General features: G+C 51.7%; 1 protein-coding gene across 1 annotated transcript; it reads right to left on the bottom strand.

Moving 5' to 3' along the window:
* Nucleotides 1-843: 843 nt before the first annotated feature.
* Nucleotides 844-15,726, bottom strand: LOC123766543 (serine/arginine repetitive matrix protein 1-like). The gene is made up of 3 exons (XM_045755785.1): nt 15,569-15,726; nt 2,994-3,029; nt 844-1,717 (listed from the first exon to the last, which is right to left on the bottom strand). The coding sequence occupies exons 1-3, from the start codon at nt 15,724-15,726 to the stop codon at nt 844-846; spliced, it is 1,068 nt and encodes a 355-aa protein (XP_045611741.1).
* Between the last annotated feature and the right edge of the window lie 4,506 nt (nt 15,727-20,232).

Genomic DNA, 20,232 nt, shown 5'->3' with positions numbered 1-20,232 from the left:
CTGTTTTCTTATATGTGCTGCCAATCTGTTGTATGGTGTTTATTAATCTTGTTTATCTGTATCTTTTGCTACCCAGTCTCCCAATCTTTATGTACCCAATCTGAACATCTTTACCATTGTGATCATTGCTGTCTTATATGTGCTGTCAATCTGCTGTATGGTGTCTATTAATCTTGTTTAAATTACTAATCAAGCTGTCAATGTAATCAATCAGAGCTTTAATATAACAATGTGCTTTAATATACTTACTTATCTCTCTCATCTCATTTTTCTCTTGTAATGTATCTTTCATTTATCAATTCTGATTGAACTTACCTACTTAAAATTATCTGCTAGATTAAGGACCTGCCCGAAACGCTGCGCGTACTAGTGGCTTTACAAGAATGTAATTACTGTACTATCCAATGTATTCTCACAAACCCAATGTACCTTCTTGTATATATATAAATAAAATTTAATAAAATAAATAAAATAAATAAAGCCACTAACACGCATGGCGTTTCGGGCAGATCCTTAATCTTAATTTTCCTTGGAATACGACCCGGCCAATCCTTTAACAACCAGGTACCCAGTCACTGTTGGGTAAACAGTGGCATACAATTAAGGATTGGTGCCTAGTCAATCCTCCCCAGGCCAAAATCACTTGAGTGGCCTCCCTCTAGTAGCGTGGGAGTCGAGAGTGGGTGTGTGGAGTGACTGAAATATAGGTTAAGAGCCCCATGTGGCGAGCGGGGAAGTGGGAACAGCTGAAGAGTAGTCTTGGAGAGGAAGTGCTGGTAGTTGAAGAGACAGAGCCAGGGCTGGACCCTGCTGCACCACATTAAACGGGGCTGACATCTCCTCTCACTGAGCGGGCTGGGCTGTGAGGCTTGGTCCTGTAGGTGGCGCTGGGGTGAAGACTGCTGTCTTCCAGGAGGGTTGGGTCTTCTTTCCTCTGAGGCGCTGGGGTGAAGACTGCTGTCTTCCAGGAGGGTTGGGTCTTCTTTCCTCTGAGGCGCTGGGGTGAAGACTGCTGTCTTCCTGGTGGGTTGGGTCTTCTTTCCTCTGAGGCGCTGGGGTGAAGACTGCTGTCTTCCTGGTGGGTTGGGTCTTCTTTCCTCTGAGGCGCTGGGGTGAAGACTGCTGTCTTCCAGGAGGGTTGGGTCTTCTTTCCTCTGAGGCGCTGGGGTGAAGACTGCTGTCTTCCTGGTGGGTTGGGTCTTCTTTCCTCTGAGGCGCTGGGGTGAAGACTGCTGTCTTCCTGGTGGGTTGGGTCTTCTTTCCTCTGAGGCGCTGGGGTGAAGACTGCTGTCTTCCAGGTGGGTTGGGTCTTCTTTCCTCTGAGGCGCTGGGGTGAAGACTGCTGTCTTCCAGGTGGGTTGGGTCTTCTTTCCTCTGAGGCGCTGGGGTGAAGACTGCTGTCTTCCTGGTGGGTTGGGTCTTCTTTCCTCTGAGGCGCTGGGGTGAAGACTGCTGTCTTCCAGGAGGGTTGGGTCTTCTTTCCTCTGAGGCGCTGGGGTGAAGACTACTGTCTTCCTGGTGGGTTGGGTCTTCTTTCCTCTGAGGCGCTGGGGTGAAGACTGCTGTCTTCCTGGTGGGTTGGGTCTTCTTTCCTCTGAGGCGCTGGGGTGAAGACTGCTGTCTTCCTGGTGGGTTGGGTCTTCTTTCCTCTGAGGCGCTGGGGTGAAGACTGCTGTCTTCCTGGTGGGTTGGGTCTTCTTTCCTCTGAGGAGGTCTTCTTGGTGGCCGATAACAAAAGATAAAAGCGGGATGTAGTTAGGTCCCTATTCCCCTAAAGAGTGAGAGGTAAGGCTGCTACCTTTGGTGTGGTCTTTTGGTCAGTTATTATTACTCGGCTGGATCCCTTCTTGGGCCGCAGAGTTCTACCTCTTCTTAGTTCTTTCTTCATGGTTGTCCAGCTTCTGGTGTGTGTGTTGGTGTCTTCTCTGGCCGGGAGGTGACAGTGAGGGCACCAAGCTCGGGGTGCTGGGCGCAGGTTATGCCGTGTATTCCTCAGTGTTGCCGGGTATCAGTTCTCGTGGTACTGTGATGGTGACTGGATGTCCTCCGGTGTAGGTCGTCACTGGTGCTTCTTGTGTGTCCATATTGGTTTGAACTTTGTATACTGTGCTTATGTAGACAGGAATAGAGCTTTTTGTACATGAGTTTCTCAACGCCGTTAGTCATTAGGTGTTCCAATACCTTTTCTGTCCCAACTGTGATGAAGGGACTGTAAAAACTCCTTAAATGGTTCACATTCACCAAATTCCTTGGCCAATTGAAGCATCCACTCCAGCTTCTGATGAACGTTCAGTTGACATGTCGAGGGAAATAACAGCCGCTTCCTTCCATTAAGCTGTGCCTCTTGTGTGTGTGGTCCTCTTGAATCCTTTTGACTCATCCCTTAAAAGATGAGACTCACCAAGTTATAATGGACGGTACAAGGGCAGCGAACACTCTGAATGAATATTTTGCAGCATTATTCGCACTTGAATGATTAGATGACATGCCATCACTCACACACATGGGAGGTGATGTGCGTCTCTTCAACTACGGAAACCCACATAAAGGTCCATGATGATGACTTTCTAGATTATCATCGAGGAGACTATCAGGGAATGAGAGAAGAGCTGCAGAACATCTCACTGAGGGAACTGATATGTGAACCTGGCACATAAGCATCATGGAACATTTCAAGAAGGTCATCACGGAACTCTTTCAAAAATATGTGCCCAAAAGGAAGAAGAAAAGAAAGGGAACAAGATGGATGACTCAGGCGGTAAAACAAGCATTGATAACTAAATGGAACTTCTGGAGATCGAATAAATCTTGTGAGGGAATGCAAATTCCCGCTAGCTTACACTTGGTTGATAGAAGAGAGTACCCCGTCATTGTTGCTCTCAGTGGGTGCACAAGTGTGCAGGCATGCTAGTTTTCTTAATATGGGGAGCTAGACGTTTATTGTTTGGTGTTTATAGAAAACAGACGCCCGGTTTGTGTTTCCAGGGCCTCACCTTTTCAGTAAAGCTGCGGGGGCCGCCGCAGCCTTGCTGTGAGAGGAATTACAACATTAATAAGACCCTAAGCTTTAGTTGCTTAGAGACCGAGCCAAGGTAAGAGGGAGTGGGGCAGGAGACAGTTAACGGTTGTCCTGCCTTGTGTGAACATCCCCGGTAGACTGTGACGTCACATGACTGAGGACCAAGAGCTTATTGGTAGAGGCACTCCTGGGCCTCCAAGATGCTGCTCGCTTATTGGTCACCTTCAAGAACAAGGAAAGGCTGCGGGCCGGTTTCCCGCTCTAGAGAATCATTCTGAGAGAGGCTTTTGATCTGTTCAGACACGTTACACCGTAACTTCGGTCACAGTTACGGAAAACCCCGTCTGAAGGCGACTTCATTAAGCCCAGTATATATCAATCACGTCTACGTGATTCCGTCTGTCAGAATCCGGTACCTCAACGACGCGAATATATATATATTAAACGGAGATTGTGATATAAGAAGCGTAACTTCACACGTGTTAACCTGCAGGGCAACTGGACTGTAGTTCATAATTCGTGAAGATCGTTGTGATCTCGAGAGATCCGTCACCAGATCGCTCAGTAAACTTTGTGAAATGAATCTAGGTACGATTCCCATTGGTTTTTGTCAACATCCGAGTGAATAACGTAAAGTTAAGAACTGTTGTGACTTTGACTATTTTCCATCCACCTCATCCACACCTGCTGTGTGGCTTGGCATCGTCTCTGCAGGCCATTCTGTTGGAGCATGTGAGTCTAGCGCTTGTGACTCAGTGGCTACCCCGCCGCAGCTGGAGCATGTGAGTCTAGCCCTTGTGACTCAGTGGCTACCCCGCCCCAGCCTCCGCAGCTGGAGCATGTGAGTCTAGCGCTTGTGACTCAGTGGCTACCCCGCCCCGGCCTCCGCAGCTGGAGCATGTGAGTCTAGCGCTTGTGACTCAGTGGCTACCCCGCCGCAGCTGGAGCATGTGAGTCTAGCCCTTGTGACTCAGTGGCTACCCCGCCCCAGCCTCCGCAGCTGGAGCATGTGAGTCTAGCGCTTGTGACTCAGTGGCTACCCCGCCCCGGCCTCCGCAGCTGGAGCATGTGAGTCTAGCGCTTGTGACTCAGTGGCTCCCCCGCCCCAGCCTCCACAGCTGGAGCATGTGAGTCTAGCCCTTGTGACTCAGTGGCTACCCCGCCCCAGCCTCCGCAGCTGGAGCATGTGAGTCTAGCGCTTGTGACTCAGTGGCTACCCTGCCCCAGCCTCCACAGCTGGAGCATGTGAGTCTAGCCCTTGTGACTCAGTGGCTACCCCGCCCCAGCCTCCACAGCTGGAGCATGTGAGTCTAGCCCTTGTGACTCAGTGGCTCCCCCGCCCCGGCCTCCACAGCTGGAGCATGTATGTGAGTCTAGTCCTTGTGACTCAGTGGCTACCCCGCCCCGGCCTCCACAGCTGGAGCATGTGAGTCTAGTCCTTGTGACTCAGTGGCTATCCCGCCCCAGCCTCCACAGCTGGAGCATGTGAGTCTAGTTCTTGTGACTCAGTGGCTCCCCCGCCCCGGCCTCCACAGCTGGAGCATGTGAGTCTAGTCCTTGTGACTCAGTGGCTACCCCGCCCCAGCCTCCACAGCTGGAGCATGTGAGTCTAGTCCTTGTGACTCAGTGGCTACCCTGCCCCAGCCTCCACAGCTGGAGCATGTGAGTCTAGTCCTTGTGACTCAGTGGCTACCCCGCCCCAGCCTCCACAGCTGGAGCATGTGAGTCTAGTCCTTGTGACTCAGTGGCTACCCCGCCCCAGCCTCCACAGCTGGAGCATGTGAGTCTAGTTCTTGTGACTCAGTGGCTACCCCGCCCCAGCCTCCACAGCTGGAGCATGTGAGTCTAGCGCTTGTGACTCAGTGGCTACCCCGCCCCAGCCTCCACAGCTGGAGCATGTGAGTCTAGTCCTTGTGACTCAGTGGCTACCCCGCCCCGGCCTCCACAGCTGGAGCATGTGAGTCTAGTCCTTGTGACTCAGTGGCTACCCCGCCCCAGCCTCCGCAGCGCTCTGTGAACTACACTACTCCTCCTCACACCACATGTGTTCCTGTGCCAATGAATCTACCACGTGCGGTCTATGTCTTGATATATTTAATGATCGGCGGAGTTATACTGAGTGTGAGAGAGATTATTTGAATATAAGCTGGTTATCAAAGTGAGTACTCCTTAATTAATTACTGTATCATTATCAGAAGTGTATATTCCTTGTGCTGATTTCAAGTCAACCTTACGGCCTGTTGTTTCTCAGTAACCCGCAACGGGTTATCTTGAAATGATTTCGGGGCTCTTTAGTGTCCCCGCGGCCCGGTCCTCGACCAGTCCTCCACCCCCAGGAAGCAGCCCGTGACAGCTGACTAACTCCCAGGTACCTATTTGCTGCTAGGTAACAGGGGGCATTCAGGATGAAAGAAACTTTGCCCATTTGTTTCTGCCTCGTGCGGGAATCGAACCCGCGCCACAGAATTACGAGTCCTGCGCGCTATCCACCAGGCTACGAGGCTCCCTTAACGGGAGTGACGGTAACGGGAGTGACGGTAACGGGAGTGACGGTAACGGGAGTGTTACGTTTCTGCCGGAAGAAAAACAATCTCCGTTTACATGGCTTATTGTCAACAACAACAACAACCACGACGTCACAGGTATACATAACTTATTATTTACAAGATTATAAACAAAAGAGCATCTGCTCCAAACATGCTACACTTAACGTCTGTAGTACTCAATCCCAACATTCCTCCCCTTATAAATAAACTCTACCCCTACAGGTTAAGTCTATCAGGCGGTCGTATGACTCTTCCTGATTTTCTCAACTGTGAGTCCTGACCTGTTACTTCTGGGAAACATTCTTCTGAATTACTCCTTGTAGAGTCCATAGGGTTAACTGTATCCCCATTACCCTCTGCTGCCCCTTGCTCTGCCTCCCGGTCTCCTGCAGGTACTGCTATCCTTTCATTATTAGGATGGTTATCATTTTGATAACCATCCTCGTGACGCTCGTATCCTGGCCGGGGAGGATTTACTGGGCGCAAATCCTTAACTGTAGCCTCTGTTAACTCAACAGTAAAATGTGTACTTGGATAAAAAACGATTCTTCGCGGCAGGGGATCGTATTCCAGGGACCTGCCCGAAACGCTACGCGTACTAGTGGCTGTACAAGAATGTAACAACTCTTGTATATATCTGAAAAAAATAAATGGGTATCACTAGTTGCCCCCCCCCCCCCACCTGAAGGGTCTTCAAAATTCCCCGTGAACCTTAGCATGAGCTGATCTGCATGTCTTATCCAATTAATGTTCCTAAAACTCTGCACTTGCACAGTGAAATTTCTGCGTCCCAAGACTTCCCAAATTTTTCCTTCTATCCATGGCTTACCAGTTCCAAAATTCCTTGCATATACGCATCCCCCTCGTTAAACAACAATTACTAAGTACTACCTAATTAACTCCATGTAGCCTACCTTACTTCTAAATGTCAACCCATGTCTTACTATTTGAAAAAAAAATGCTGTTTGTTGACCAACTTGTATATTGGCTATTTTCTACTATGTTCCTCTTTTTTTTATCTTTTATTATTTTTTTTCATTCAACACAATTTATACTTTAAGCTCAATTACTATTAAGTTTTAGTCTAAGTGTTTTTTTTCCCCGCCTCACCTTGCCCGAAACACTGTGTGTACTAGTGGCTTTAGGTATTGTGTGTACTACCTCTGTCTTTAAGTCAAACACAATGTTTGTACTGTAACTCTGCAACTATGTATGTACTGTTCCTAAATATATTATTATTATTATTATTATTATTATTATTATTATTATTATTAATTCCTCTCCCTGAGCCAACTGACTGGCCAAGCTAGTTACCGATTTCTCTTTATCGGAATCTGTCTTTACTGCTTCCATGTGCACTTTAAAGTGCCCATTAAACAGTAGTTCAGAAGGAGATTTACCAGTAGTAGAATGAACAGTTTTCCTTTGATTATATAAAAATCTACAAAGCCTTGTATTAATAGTACCTTCCGTAAACCGCTTTAACCCTTCTTTCAAGGATCTCACTTCTTTCTGCTAGACCATTTGAAGAAGGATTATAGGGGGCAGGTGTTACATGTTTAATACCATTTTTTCTAAAAAAATCCTCCATTTCCACAGAAACAAAATAATGAGCATTGTCTGAGACAATTATGTCTGGCAATCCAAAATTACAAAATGTTTTCCTTAGTAATTCACAAGTTACAGATGATGTGGTGGAATTACACACATGCACATCCAGAAATTTGGTGTATGAATCCACCACCACCAGGTAATATTTATTATCCATAGGTCCCGCATAATCTACATGAAGTCTAGACCAGGGTTTTCCAGTGCATGACTAGGAAAGTACTGGGGCCTGGGGTTTCTGATAATTCTTTAAGCAAATATGACAATTTTTTGTTACCTCAGCAATATCCTGGTCTATTTTTGGCCACCAAACCCAACTTCTAGCTTCTGCTTTCATAGCATTTATGCCATTATGGCCTACATGCAGCTGTTCCAAAATGTTACATCTCAGTTCCCCAGGCACCACCACTCTATTCCTATACAAGAGTACATCCTGGTGAATACTAAGGTCAGCCTTCACTGCAGCATACTCTGACAATAATAAATTATCATTCCAACCATATTTGACATATTTCATCAACAGATTTTATTTGGGATCTTTACCAGTTGCCTTCCTAATAGTCTGGAATGAAATATCCTCAAAAGACATAGATTCCACCAGGTTAACATACTCCACTGGAATACTGGAATTTAATTCTTCTGTCACAGGCAATCTACTTAATGCATCAGCTGCTACATTATCCTTGCCTGGCTTATACTCTAAATCATACTCAAACTGCCAGAGTAGTAATGCCCATCTTTGAATTCTAACATTAGCATTAACTGGAATCTGCTTACCTCTGCCAAGCAATCCTAGCAGGAGTTTATGATCTGTTCTAGCAAGAAATTTCCTCACCGGCAGAAAATACCTCAGTTTTTAACAGGGGTATTTAACAGGTAACAGGGAATGTAGACATGGCAGGGACCCCTACAATGGGTGCCACCTTTGCTGACGTGCTGAAGATGTGTCCAGATGCCATGTCCACAGTCCAGGAAGTTGTAATGAAAGATAACTGGGTGGTAATATAAGACCATTGGGTGGGGGTGTAGTAGAGCCGACCATTGGGTGGGGGGTGTAGTATAGCCGACCATTGGGTGGGGGTGTAGTAGAGCCGACCATAGGGGGGGGGGTGTAGTAGAGCCGACCATTGGGTGGGGGTGTAGTAGAGCCGACCATTGGGTGGGGGTGTAGTAGAGCCGACCATAGGGTGGGGGGTGTAGTAGAGCCGACCATTGGGTGGGGGTGTAGTATAGCCGACCATTGGGTGGGGGTGTAGTATAGCCGACCATTGGGTGGGAGGTGTAGTATAGCCGACCATTGGGTGGGGGTGTAGTATAGCCGACCATTGGGTGGGGGGTGTAGTAGAGCCGACCATTGGGTGGGGGTGTAGTATAGCCGACCATTGGGTGGGGGTGTAGTATAGCCGACCATTGGGTGGGAGGTGTAGTATAGCCGACCATTGGGTGGGAGGTGTAGTATAGCCGACCATTGGGTGGGGGGTGTAGTATAGCCGACCATTGGGTGGGAGGTGTAGTATAGCCGACCATTGGGTGGGGGGTGTAGTATAGCCGACCATTGGGTGGGGGTGTAGTAGAGCCGACCATTGGGTGGGGGAGGTGTAGTATAGCCGACCATTGGGTGGGGGGTGTAGTATAGCCGACCATTGGGTGGGGGGTGTAGTATAGCCGACCATTGGGTGGGAGGTGTAGTATAGCCGACCATTGGGTGGGGGTGTAGTATAGCCGACCATTGGGTGGGGGGTGTAGTATAGCCGACCATTGGGTGGGGGTGTAGTATAGCCGACCATTGGGTGGGGGAGGTGTAGTATAGCCGACCATTGGGTGGGAGGTGTAGTATAGCCGACCATTGGGTTGGGGGTGTAGTATAGCCGACCATTGGGTGGGGGAGGTGTAGTATAGCCGACCATTGGGTTGGGGGTGTAGTATAGCCGACCATTGGGTGGGGGGTGTAGTATAGCCGACCATTGGGTGGGGGAGGTGTAGTATAGCCGACCATTGGGTGGGGGTGTAGTAGAGCCGACCATTGGGTGGGGGAGGTGTAGTATAGCCGACCATTGGGTGGAGGGTGTAGTATAGCCGACCATTGGGTGGGGGGTGTAGTATAGCCGACCATTGGGTGGGGGGGTGTAGTATAGCCGACCATTGGGTGGGGGGGTGTAGTATAGCCGACCATTGGGTGGGAGGTGTAGTATAGCCGACCATTGGGTGGGGGAGGTGTAGTATAGCCGACCATTGGGTGGGGGGTGTAGTATAGCCGACCATTGGGTGGGGGAGGTGTAGTATAGCCGACCATTGGGTGGGGGTGTAGTATAGCGGACCATTGGGTGGGGGGTGTAGTATAGCCGACCATTGGGTGGGAGGTGTAGTATAGCCGACCATTGGGTGGGGGAGGTGTAGTATAGCCGACCATTGGGTGGGGGGGTGTAGTATAGCCGACCATTGGGTGGGGGGTGTAGTATAGCCGACCATTGGGTGGGGGGGTGTAGTATAGCCGACCATTGGGTGGGGGGGTGTAGTATAGCCGACCATTGGGTGGGGGAGGTGTAGTATAGCCGACCATTGGGTGGGGGGTGTAGTATAGCCGACCATTGGGTGGGGGTGTAGTATAGCCGTCCATTGGGTGGGGGGTGTAGTATAGCCGACCATTGGGTGGGGGGTGTAGTATAGCCGACCATTGGGTGGGGGTGTAGTATAGCCGTCCATTGGGTGGGGGAGGTGTAGTATAGCCGACCATTGGGTGGGGGGTGTAGTATAGCCGACCATTGGGTGGGGGTGTAGTATAGCCGTCCATTGGGTGGGGGGTGTAGTATAGCCGACCATTGGGTGGGGGTGTAGTATAGCCGACCATTGGGTGGGGGAGGTGTAGTATAGCCGTCCATTGGGTGGGGGAGGTGTAGTATAGCCGACCATTGGGTGGGGGAGGTGTAGTATAGCCGACCATTGGGTGGGGGGTGTAGTATAGCGGACCATTGGGTGGGGGAGGTGTAGTAGAGCCGACCATTGGGTGGGGGTGTAGTATAGCGGACCATTGGGTGGGGGAGGTGTAGTATAGCCGACCATTGGGTGGGGGGTGTAGTATAGCCGTCCATTGGGTGGGGGAGGTGTAGTAGAGCCGACCATTGGGTGGGGGAGGTGTAGTAGAGCCGACCATTGGGTGGGGGAGGTGTAGTATAGCCGACCATTGGGTGGGGGTGTAGTATAGCCGTCCATTGGGTGGGGGGTGTAGTATAGCCGACCATTGGGTGGGGGTGTAGTATAGCCGACCATTGGGTGGGGGTGTAGTATAGCCGTCCATTGGGTGGGGGGTGTAGTATAGCCGTCCATTGGGTGGGGGGTGTAGTATAGCCGACCATTGGGTGGGGGGTGTAGTATAGCCGACCATTGGGTGGGGGTGTAGTATAGCCGACCATTGGGTGGGGGGTGTAGTATAGCCGACCATTGGGTGGGGGTGTAGTATAGCCGTCCATTGGGTGGGGGGTGTAGTATAGCCGACCATTGGGTGGGGGTGTAGTATAGCCGACCATTGGGTGGGGGGTGTAGTATAGCCGACCATTGGGTGGGGGTGTAGTATAGCCGACCATTGGGTGGGGGGTGTAGTATAGCCGACCATTGGGTGGGGGTGTAGTATAGCCGACCATTGGGTGGGGGAGGTGTAGTATAGCCGACCATTGGGTGGGGGGGTGTAGTATAGCCGACCATTGGGTGGGGGAGGTGTAGTATAGCCGACCATTGGGTGGGGGGTGTAGTATAGCCGACCATTGGGTGGGGGTGTAGTATAGCCGACCATTGGGTGGGGGGTGTAGTATAGCCGACCATTGGGTGGGGGTGTAGTATAGCCGACCATTGGGTGGGGGGTGTAGTATAGCCGACCATTGGGTGGGGGGTGTAGTATAGCCGACCATTGGGTGGGGGTGTAGTATAGCCGACCATTGGGTGGGGGGTGTAGTATAGCCGACCATTGGGTGGGGGTGTAGTATAGCCGACCATTGGGTGGGGAGGTGTAGTATAGCCGACCATTGGGTGGGGGGTGTAGTATAGCCGACCATTGGGTGGGGGAGGTGTAGTATAGCCGACCATTGGGTGGGGGGTGTAGTATAGCCGACCATTGGGTGGGGGTGTAGTATAGCCGTCCATTGGGTGGGGGGTGTAGTATAGCCGACCATTGGGTGGGGGAGGTGTAGTATAGCCGACCATTGGGTGGGGGGTGTAGTATAGCCGACCATTGGGTGGGGGTGTAGTATAGCCGTCCATTGGGTGGGGGGTGTAGTATAGCCGACCATTGGGTGGGAGGTGTAGTATAGCCGTCCATTGGGTGGGGGGTGTAGTATAGCCGACCATTGGGTGGGGGGTGTAGTATAGCCGACCATTGGGTGGGGGTGTAGTATAGCCGTCCATTGGGTGGGGGGTGTAGTATAGCCGACCATTGGGTGGGAGGTGTAGTATAGCCGTCCATTGGGTGGGGGGTGTAGTATAGCCGACCATTGGGTGGGGGGTGTAGTATAGCCGACCATTGGGTGGGGGTGTAGTATAGCCGACCATTGGGTGGGGGTGTAGTATAGCCGTCCATTGGGTGGGGGAGGTGTAGTATAGCCGACCATTGGGTGGGGGGTGTAGTATAGCCGACCATTGGGTGGGGGTGTAGTATAGCCGTCCATTGGGTGGGGGGTGTAGTATAGCCGACCATTGGGTGGGGGGTGTAGTATAGCCGACCATTGGGTGGGGGAGGTGTAGTATAGCCGTCCATTGGGTGGGGGAGGTGTAGTATAGCCGACCATTGGGTGGGGGAGGTGTAGTATAGCCGACCATTGGGTGGGGGGTGTAGTATAGCGGACCATTGGGTGGGGGAGGTGTAGTAGAGCCGACCATTGGGTGGGGGTGTAGTATAGCGGACCATTGGGTGGGGGAGGTGTAGTATAGCCGACCATTGGGTGGGGGGTGTAGTATAGCCGTCCATTGGGTGGGGGAGGTGTAGTAGAGCCGACCATTGGGTGGGGGAGGTGTAGTAGAGCCGACCATTGGGTGGGGGAGGTGTAGTATAGCCGACCATTGGGTGGGGGTGTAGTATAGCCGTCCATTGGGTGGGGGGTGTAGTATAGCCGACCATTGGGTGGGGGTGTAGTATAGCCGACCATTGGGTGGGGGTGTAGTATAGCCGTCCATTGGGTGGGGGGTGTAGTATAGCCGTCCATTGGGTGGGGGGTGTAGTATAGCCGACCATTGGGTGGGGGGTGTAGTATAGCCGACCATTGGGTGGGGGTGTAGTATAGCCGACCATTGGGTGGGGGGTGTAGTATAGCCGACCATTGGGTGGGGGTGTAGTATAGCCGTCCATTGGGTGGGGGGTGTAGTATAGCCGACCATTGGGTGGGGGTGTAGTATAGCCGACCATTGGGTGGGGGGTGTAGTATAGCCGACCATTGGGTGGGGGTGTAGTATAGCCGACCATTGGGTGGGGGGTGTAGTATAGCCGACCATTGGGTGGGGGTGTAGTATAGCCGACCATTGGGTGGGGGAGGTGTAGTATAGCCGACCATTGGGTGGGGGGGTGTAGTATAGCCGACCATTGGGTGGGGGAGGTGTAGTATAGCCGACCATTGGGTGGGGGGTGTAGTATAGCCGACCATTGGGTGGGGGTGTAGTATAGCCGACCATTGGGTGGGGGGTGTAGTATAGCCGACCATTGGGTGGGGGTGTAGTATAGCCGACCATTGGGTGGGGGGTGTAGTATAGCCGACCATTGGGTGGGGGGTGTAGTATAGCCGACCATTGGGTGGGGGTGTAGTATAGCCGACCATTGGGTGGGGGGTGTAGTATAGCCGACCATTGGGTGGGGGTGTAGTATAGCCGACCATTGGGTGGGGAGGTGTAGTATAGCCGACCATTGGGTGGGGGGGTGTAGTATAGCCGACCATTGGGTGGGGGAGGTGTAGTATAGCCGACCATTGGGTGGGGGGTGTAGTATAGCCGACCATTGGGTGGGGGTGTAGTATAGCCGTCCATTGGGTGGGGGGTGTAGTATAGCCGACCATTGGGTGGGGGAGGTGTAGTATAGCCGACCATTGGGTGGGGGTGTAGTATAGCCGACCATTGGGTGGGGGTGTAGTATAGCCGTCCATTGGGTGGGGGGTGTAGTATAGCCGACCATTGGGTGGGAGGTGTAGTATAGCCGTCCATTGGGTGGGGGGTGTAGTATAGCCGACCATTGGGTGGGGGGTGTAGTATAGCCGACCATTGGGTGGGGGTGTAGTATAGCCGTCCATTGGGTGGGGGGTGTAGTATAGCCGACCATTGGGTGGGAGGTGTAGTATAGCCGTCCATTGGGTGGGGGGTGTAGTATAGCCGACCATTGGGTGGGGGGTGTAGTATAGCCGACCATTGGGTGGGGGTGTAGTATAGCCGTCCATTGGGTGGGGGGTGTAGTATAGCCGACCATTGGGTGGGGGAGGTGTAGTATAGCCGACCATTGGGTGGGGGGTGTAGTATAGCCGACCATTGGGTGGGGGTGTAGTATAGCCGTCCATTGGGTGGGGGGTGTAGTATAGCCGACCATTGGGTGGGGGGTGTAGTATAGCCGACCATTGGGTGGGGGGGGAGGTGTAGTATAGCCGACCATTGGGTGGGGGAGGTGTAGTATAGCCGACCATTGGGTGGGGGGTGTAGTATAGCCGACCATTGGGTGGGGGGGTGTAGTATAGCCGACCATTGGGTGGGAGGTGTAGTATAGCCGACCATTGGGTGGGGGGTGTAGTATAGCCGACCATTGGGTGGGAGGTGTAGTATAGCCGACCATTGGGTGGGGGGTGTAGTATAGCCGACCATTGGGTGGGGGGTGTAGTATAGCCGACCATTGGGTGGGAGGTGTAGTATAGCCGACCATTGGGTGGGGGGGTGTAGTATAGCCGACCATTGGGTGGGGGGTGTAGTAGAGCCGACCATTGGGTGGGGGAGGTGTAGAATAGCCGACCATTGGGTGGGGGGTGTAGTATAGCCGACCATTGGGTGGGGGGTGTAGTATAGCCGACCATTGGGTGGGGGTGTAGTATAGCCGACCATTGGGTGGGGGGTGTAGTATAGCCGACCATTGGGTGGGGGGTGTAGTATAGCCGACCATTGGGTGGGGGTGTAGTATAGCCGACCATTGGGTGGGGGAGGTGTAGTATAGCCGACCATTGGGTGGGGGGTGTAGTATAGCCGACCATTGGGTGGGGGGTGTAGTATAGCCGACCATTGGGTGGGGGGTGTAGTAGAGCCGACCATTGGGTGGGGGAGGTGTAGTATAGCCGACCATTGGGTGGGGGGGTGTAGTATAGCCGACCATTGGGTGGGGGAGGTGTAGTATAGCCGACCATTGGGTGGGGGGTGTAGTATAGCCGACCATTGGGTGGGGGGTGTAGTATAGCCGACCATTGGGTGGGGGGTGTAGTATAGCCGACCATTGGGTGGGGGGTGTAGTATAGCCGACCATTGGGTGGGGGGTGTAGTATAGCCGACCATTGGGTGGGGGGTGTAGTATAGCCGACCATTGGGTGGGAGGTGTAGTATAGCCGACCATTGGGTGGGGGAGGTGTAGTATAGCCGACCATTGGGTGGGGGTGTAGTATAGCCGACCATTGGGTGGGGGAGGTGTAGTATAGCCGACCATTGGGTGGGGGGTGTAGTATAGCCGACCATTGGGTGGGAGGTGTAGTATAGCCGACCATTGGGTGGGAGGTGTAGTATAGCCGACCATTGGGTGGGGAGGTGTAGTATAGCCGACCATTGGGTGGGGGAGGTGTAGTATAGCCGACCATTGGGTGGGGGGGTGTAGTATAGCCGACCATTGGGTGGGGGAGGTGTAGTATAGCCGACCATTGGGTGGGGGAGGTGTAGTATAGCCGACCATTGGGTGGGGGAGGTGTAGTATAGCCGACCATTGGGTGGGGGAGGTGTAGTATAGCCGACCATTGGGTGGGGGAGGTGTAGTATAGCCGACCATTGGGTGGGGGTGTAGTATAGCCGACCATTGGGTGGGAGGTGTAGTATAGCCGACCATTGGGTGGGGGGTGTAGTATAGCCGACCATTGGGTGGGAGGTGTAGTATAGCCGACCATTGGGTGGGAGGTGTAGTATAGCGGACCATTGGGTGGGAGGTGTAGTATAGCCGACCATTGGGTGGGGGGTGTAGTATAGCCGACCATTGGGTGGGGGGTGTAGTATAGCCGACCATTGGGTGGGAGGTGTAGTATAGCCGACCACCTCGTTCACCCAGCGCGCGCCCGTGCCTGACTCACCCAGCGTGCCCCGTGCCTCGTTCACCCAGCGCGCGCCCGTGCCTGACTCACCGCGCGCCACCAGCTGACTCGCTGTGACTCACCGTGACTCAACGAGCCTTGGTGCCTGCCTGACGTCACCTTACCACCCCTCGCTGTCTGGCCTGACGACTCCTGCCGCGCCTGACGTCTCCTGCCGCCTGACGACTTCTACCGCACCTGACGTCTCTTGCCGCCTCCCGGCGCCGACGACGCCGCAGCACGACGCCACAGCACGACGCCGGATCTGTGACGACCAGATCATCTCTGCCCTGTTGAACGGATTGCAGCCCCAGCAGCCTTCAGCTCTAGTTAAGTACCCTTTGTTATTTGTGTAGTAGAGTAAACTGTGGACTTTCGTGGGCACAATGTAAACTTACTTTATGGATAACCGATACTCGCTCAGGCCTCGCTCGCGCACTTACCCCTACAGTCTACGGTCTCGTTCACTATCGGAGAGTAACTTACTCTTAACTAGTGAGCTCGCTCACTTATCCTTAGCCAGTGAACTTCCGACATCAGCTCTCGGTAGCTTATCCTCGTTAACCTCTACAACCAGCAGCGACTCAGTAATCATGACTCAAGCCCTGAATTCAGCGGGTTCTAACTCGAACACCGTTACAGTTCTTACACAGTCTGTTGACATTCGCCCGTTTAGTGGAAAGGATCCAACCCTCTTGGAGACATGGTTCGCTAGTGTAGAGGCTAGAGCGAGGAGCAAGGGTACTGCTGTCACAGACGCAGACTATATCAGTATGGCGACGTCCACACTTGACTATAAATCTGGAGATGCGTATCTCGTAGCAGGAACACCTGACTTAAAGAAGATTGTAGACTGGGAAGAATTTAAGAAATTCTTTCGTAGGAGATATATATCGGTAGTCGATCGTGATCCCTTTGGCATTGCTCGCCAATTAGCTACTGCGGTAATGCGTCCTGATGAAACACGCAACGCTTTTGCCACGCGTCTAGCTACGCTACAGGACTCACTGGAGAAAGCCTTGATGGGTTCTAGATGGGACGCTAGTGGAAGCCTCACTATACAGAATGTGGGTAAACTATTGGCGTTCGGTGCCATGCAGAGTCATGCCCCCGAGGCCATACTGAAAGACATTGAGGCTAGGAATTTTGGTCCTACCCACACACTTTGGGACTTAATGGACGTCATGGTAGAGTCCACAGACAGGCTAAAGTCCCGGGATTCTGCCCAGCTTTCTGCCGTTTTTCGTGCAAACAGTTCCCATACCACTGTGAACGTTGTCACGCGTTCTACCCCTAGACATGTTCAGACTCGTGCTAGGTCTCCTCCGCCTTCGTATGGCCCCAGGTCATACTCTAGAACAGGCTCCCCTCAATACCTTCAGCGACCTCGAACGCCAGAATGTTTTAACTGTGGCAAACCAGGACACCGTAAGGCAGAGTGTACATCAACTAACACTCGTTACCAACAGCATGCTAGACATAACTACACAGGCCGATCACATGATCACACCCGTTCTTATTGCACATATCACCGCCGACCTGGACATGACACTGCTGACTGTAGAGCCCGCCACGGTACTAACCAGGCTAACCGTTCTAGTCCTACTCCTCCTTCCCGTAGGCAACCGCAGGCTGCAACAACTAACCAGCGCCGACCGAGCCCTACACGTAGCCCTGCGACCCGACCGACTGCCCATGTTAGGTTCGCAACAACTGACAGCCGTGACACAGATGGACACCGTGACTCGCGCGTGATAAACGGCGCCACGGCCGTCAAGGATAATGCAGACACGACCTACGAACACACAGGTCAGCCCTTTGACTCTCAGTCGGGGGAAGGTATAGCAGCCTGGGTAAACGGTATGACGTAGGGAAGCGAGACGACCTCCCTGTATACTCAGTGCCTACCTGTAACAGGTACAGTGCCTTAGCAGAGGAGGATAACATGGACGAACTACACACTGACGGTACTCATGTACATGTACTCCAGACACCACGTCGACTGTGTCAGTCCCGTAATAACATGTTTAACAGGATGCCTATCAAGGACACAGAAGGTCCTCTGATTTCAGCCACCCTGAAGAGTCGACATGTTAAGATTTTCCTAGACACAGGAGCTAGAATCAACATCATTAAACAAGACGCCCTTCATGGCCTACGCGATCGACTCGATATACGCCAGTCGTCTGTTTCCAACCTTGGTGGACTTACTGGAGGAATGACTCCAGCGTTAGGTGAAGCGGACATAGAGTTAATAGTTAATGACAGATCACTCACCGTGCCATGTGTAATAGCCGGTGCAGTACGATTCCCTGGAGACATCCTACTCGGATTAAACACCATGAGAGACTACCGAGTTACTATCGATGCTTACCGTTGGGAAGCAACAATTGGTGATACAGTGGTACCTCTTTGCAGTGTGTACACCATGGGACATGAGTTCACCAACCATTGGGACTATGTCAGGTACATACAAATCAGGGGAGACCAGGGTACACTTAACCAGTCACGCCCAAACAAACCCGTCACTCAGTCACTTACTGACACCAGACCAACGCACGTTTCCACAGTCTCGCAGGTCGGTGAGGTCAATGAATCTTTGCAAGGGGCCCCAGCGATTGTTCATTACCTTACTTGCCTGGAGTCTAACATCAGTCAGGTCAGAGGCATCTTACACCAAGACACAGTCTTACATTCTCATGCACTAACAAAGGTTATTGTCAAAATACCTGGTGTATCTGACCTAGAACACGTAATAGCTGACAGTGACACATGTCAAATCAATGGTACCTACATAGAACCGTCCTTACATCAGGTGCAGAATAACACTACTGCTGTTTATGTTGCCAACGTCACCAATGCCAACATTCACCTTGCATCAGGCACACACATTGTTGACTTTGCCCATTATTCGTTACCGGTGCGAGTAGTGGATGAGGTCTCTACTGACCAAATAGTACATGCACTCACTCACACAACAAATCGAGATCTGATCGCGATCTCACCTGTGCATCTTAGCGCCACTGACTTCCCTGACGCCCAATCTCAGTTACTGACCATCCTCAACAAGCATCGCAACGTTGTTGCACTGACAGGTAAACAACTTGGATTGACACACCTCATTACTCACAAAATTCCACTGGAACCAGGTACTCGCCCAATTTTTGTACCCGCGTACAGATTGCCTCATTCTCAACGAGCTGTTGCAGACCGACTCATTGACGAGATGTTACATGACGGCGTTATTGAAGAAAGTACTTCACCATGGACTGCTCCGTTAATCTTAGTACCCAAGAAGGATGGCTCTTGGCGTCCTGTCGTTGATTTCAGGAAACTTAATCAAGTTACGATTCCTGATCGATTTCCACTTCCCGTGCTCACTGACTTATTGCAGAACATTGGTCAGAATAAGGTTTTTTCCACACTTGATTTATTGCAAGGATTTTGGCAGATACCGCTCGACCCAGAAAGTCGAGAACTGACGGCGTTTTCCGTCCCTAATGGTCATTACCAGTACACCCGCATGCCTTTTGGCTTACGCAGCAGCCCTATTACCTTCTCAAGGCTTATGACAGACCTGTTCCGACGAATGATAGGGAATACCCTCATGGTCTACCTCGATGACCTCATTATCATGTCCAAGGATGTACCCTCACATCTTCAAAGTTTGGACCGAGTCCTTCAGAAACTAGCTGAAGCCAATCTGAAAATCAAACTTAGCAAATGCGCCTTCATGAGAGAAAAAATACAGTTTCTCGGCCATAACGTCACCTCGCAAGGCATCACCACTCTAGATTCAAAGATAGAAGCTGTCAAGAACTTTCCAGTCCCTCATAATGCTGAAGCAGTACAAAAGTTCGTAGGCCTAGCTGGATTTTACCGCCATTTCATTGCCGGTTATTCAGTGATTGCATCTCCTCTCACTCACCTCCTTAAGAAGGACGTTCCGTTCGTTTGGACAACTGATCAAGAGAAAGCATTTCAAACGCTCAAAGAAGCCCTGATATCTTCTCCTGTTCTCAAATTCCCAGACTTCACCAAACCGTTCATTTTAGTTACTGACGCCAGTAACATTGGGTTAGGGGCCGTACTCGCTCAAACTAGTGACAGAAAAGAACATGCCATTGCATATGCGAGCCGAGTCCTCTCTAAAGCTGAAAAGAATTATTCGACAACCGAGCGCGAAGCGTTGGCTGTCGTATGGGCACTCAAACATTTCAGAGATATCATCTATAACTACCCTGTCCATGTACTGACGGACCACCAAGCTATCATTCCCTTGTTCAGAGACAAGAACCCCATAGGCAAGTTTGCCCGTTGGTCGCTCACCATACAAGAGTTCCTACCCACGTTTGGATACTTACCTGGCAAACACAATGTAGTTGCCGATGCTCTCTCACGTTACGTCGCTCCCGTTCACGTTGAATACCCTTCATTAGACTTGCGAGATGTAGAACTCGCACAACGTCAAGACCCAATGTGGGCACCGATCATAAGCTTTCTCATGGACCCGCACACGACTCTTACCGTCAAGCCACCCGTACCACTCAAGGAACTAGTACTCTTAGATCATGTGCTCCATCGCAAGGTTGTGCTTGGATCTCCTGCCAGACTGGTACATCAACTTGTTATTCCTGCGTCGATAGTTCCTACCGTGTTAAAACTTGTTCACGACGCCCCACACAGTGCGCATCCTGGCAAGGACCGCACCGTCAAGCAGGCTCGTCTTACGTACTACTGGCCCAAAATGGCCAAACAGATTGAACGTCACGTGGATCAATGTCTAACC

The sequence above is a fragment of the Procambarus clarkii genome, chromosome 5 (assembly GCF_040958095.1).
Source record: "Procambarus clarkii isolate CNS0578487 chromosome 5, FALCON_Pclarkii_2.0, whole genome shotgun sequence".
In the NCBI taxonomy this organism is placed as follows: Eukaryota; Metazoa; Arthropoda; class Malacostraca; order Decapoda; family Cambaridae; genus Procambarus; species Procambarus clarkii.
Note: the sequence above shows the minus strand (reverse complement) of the source record. Positions and strands in the feature narration are given on the sequence as shown.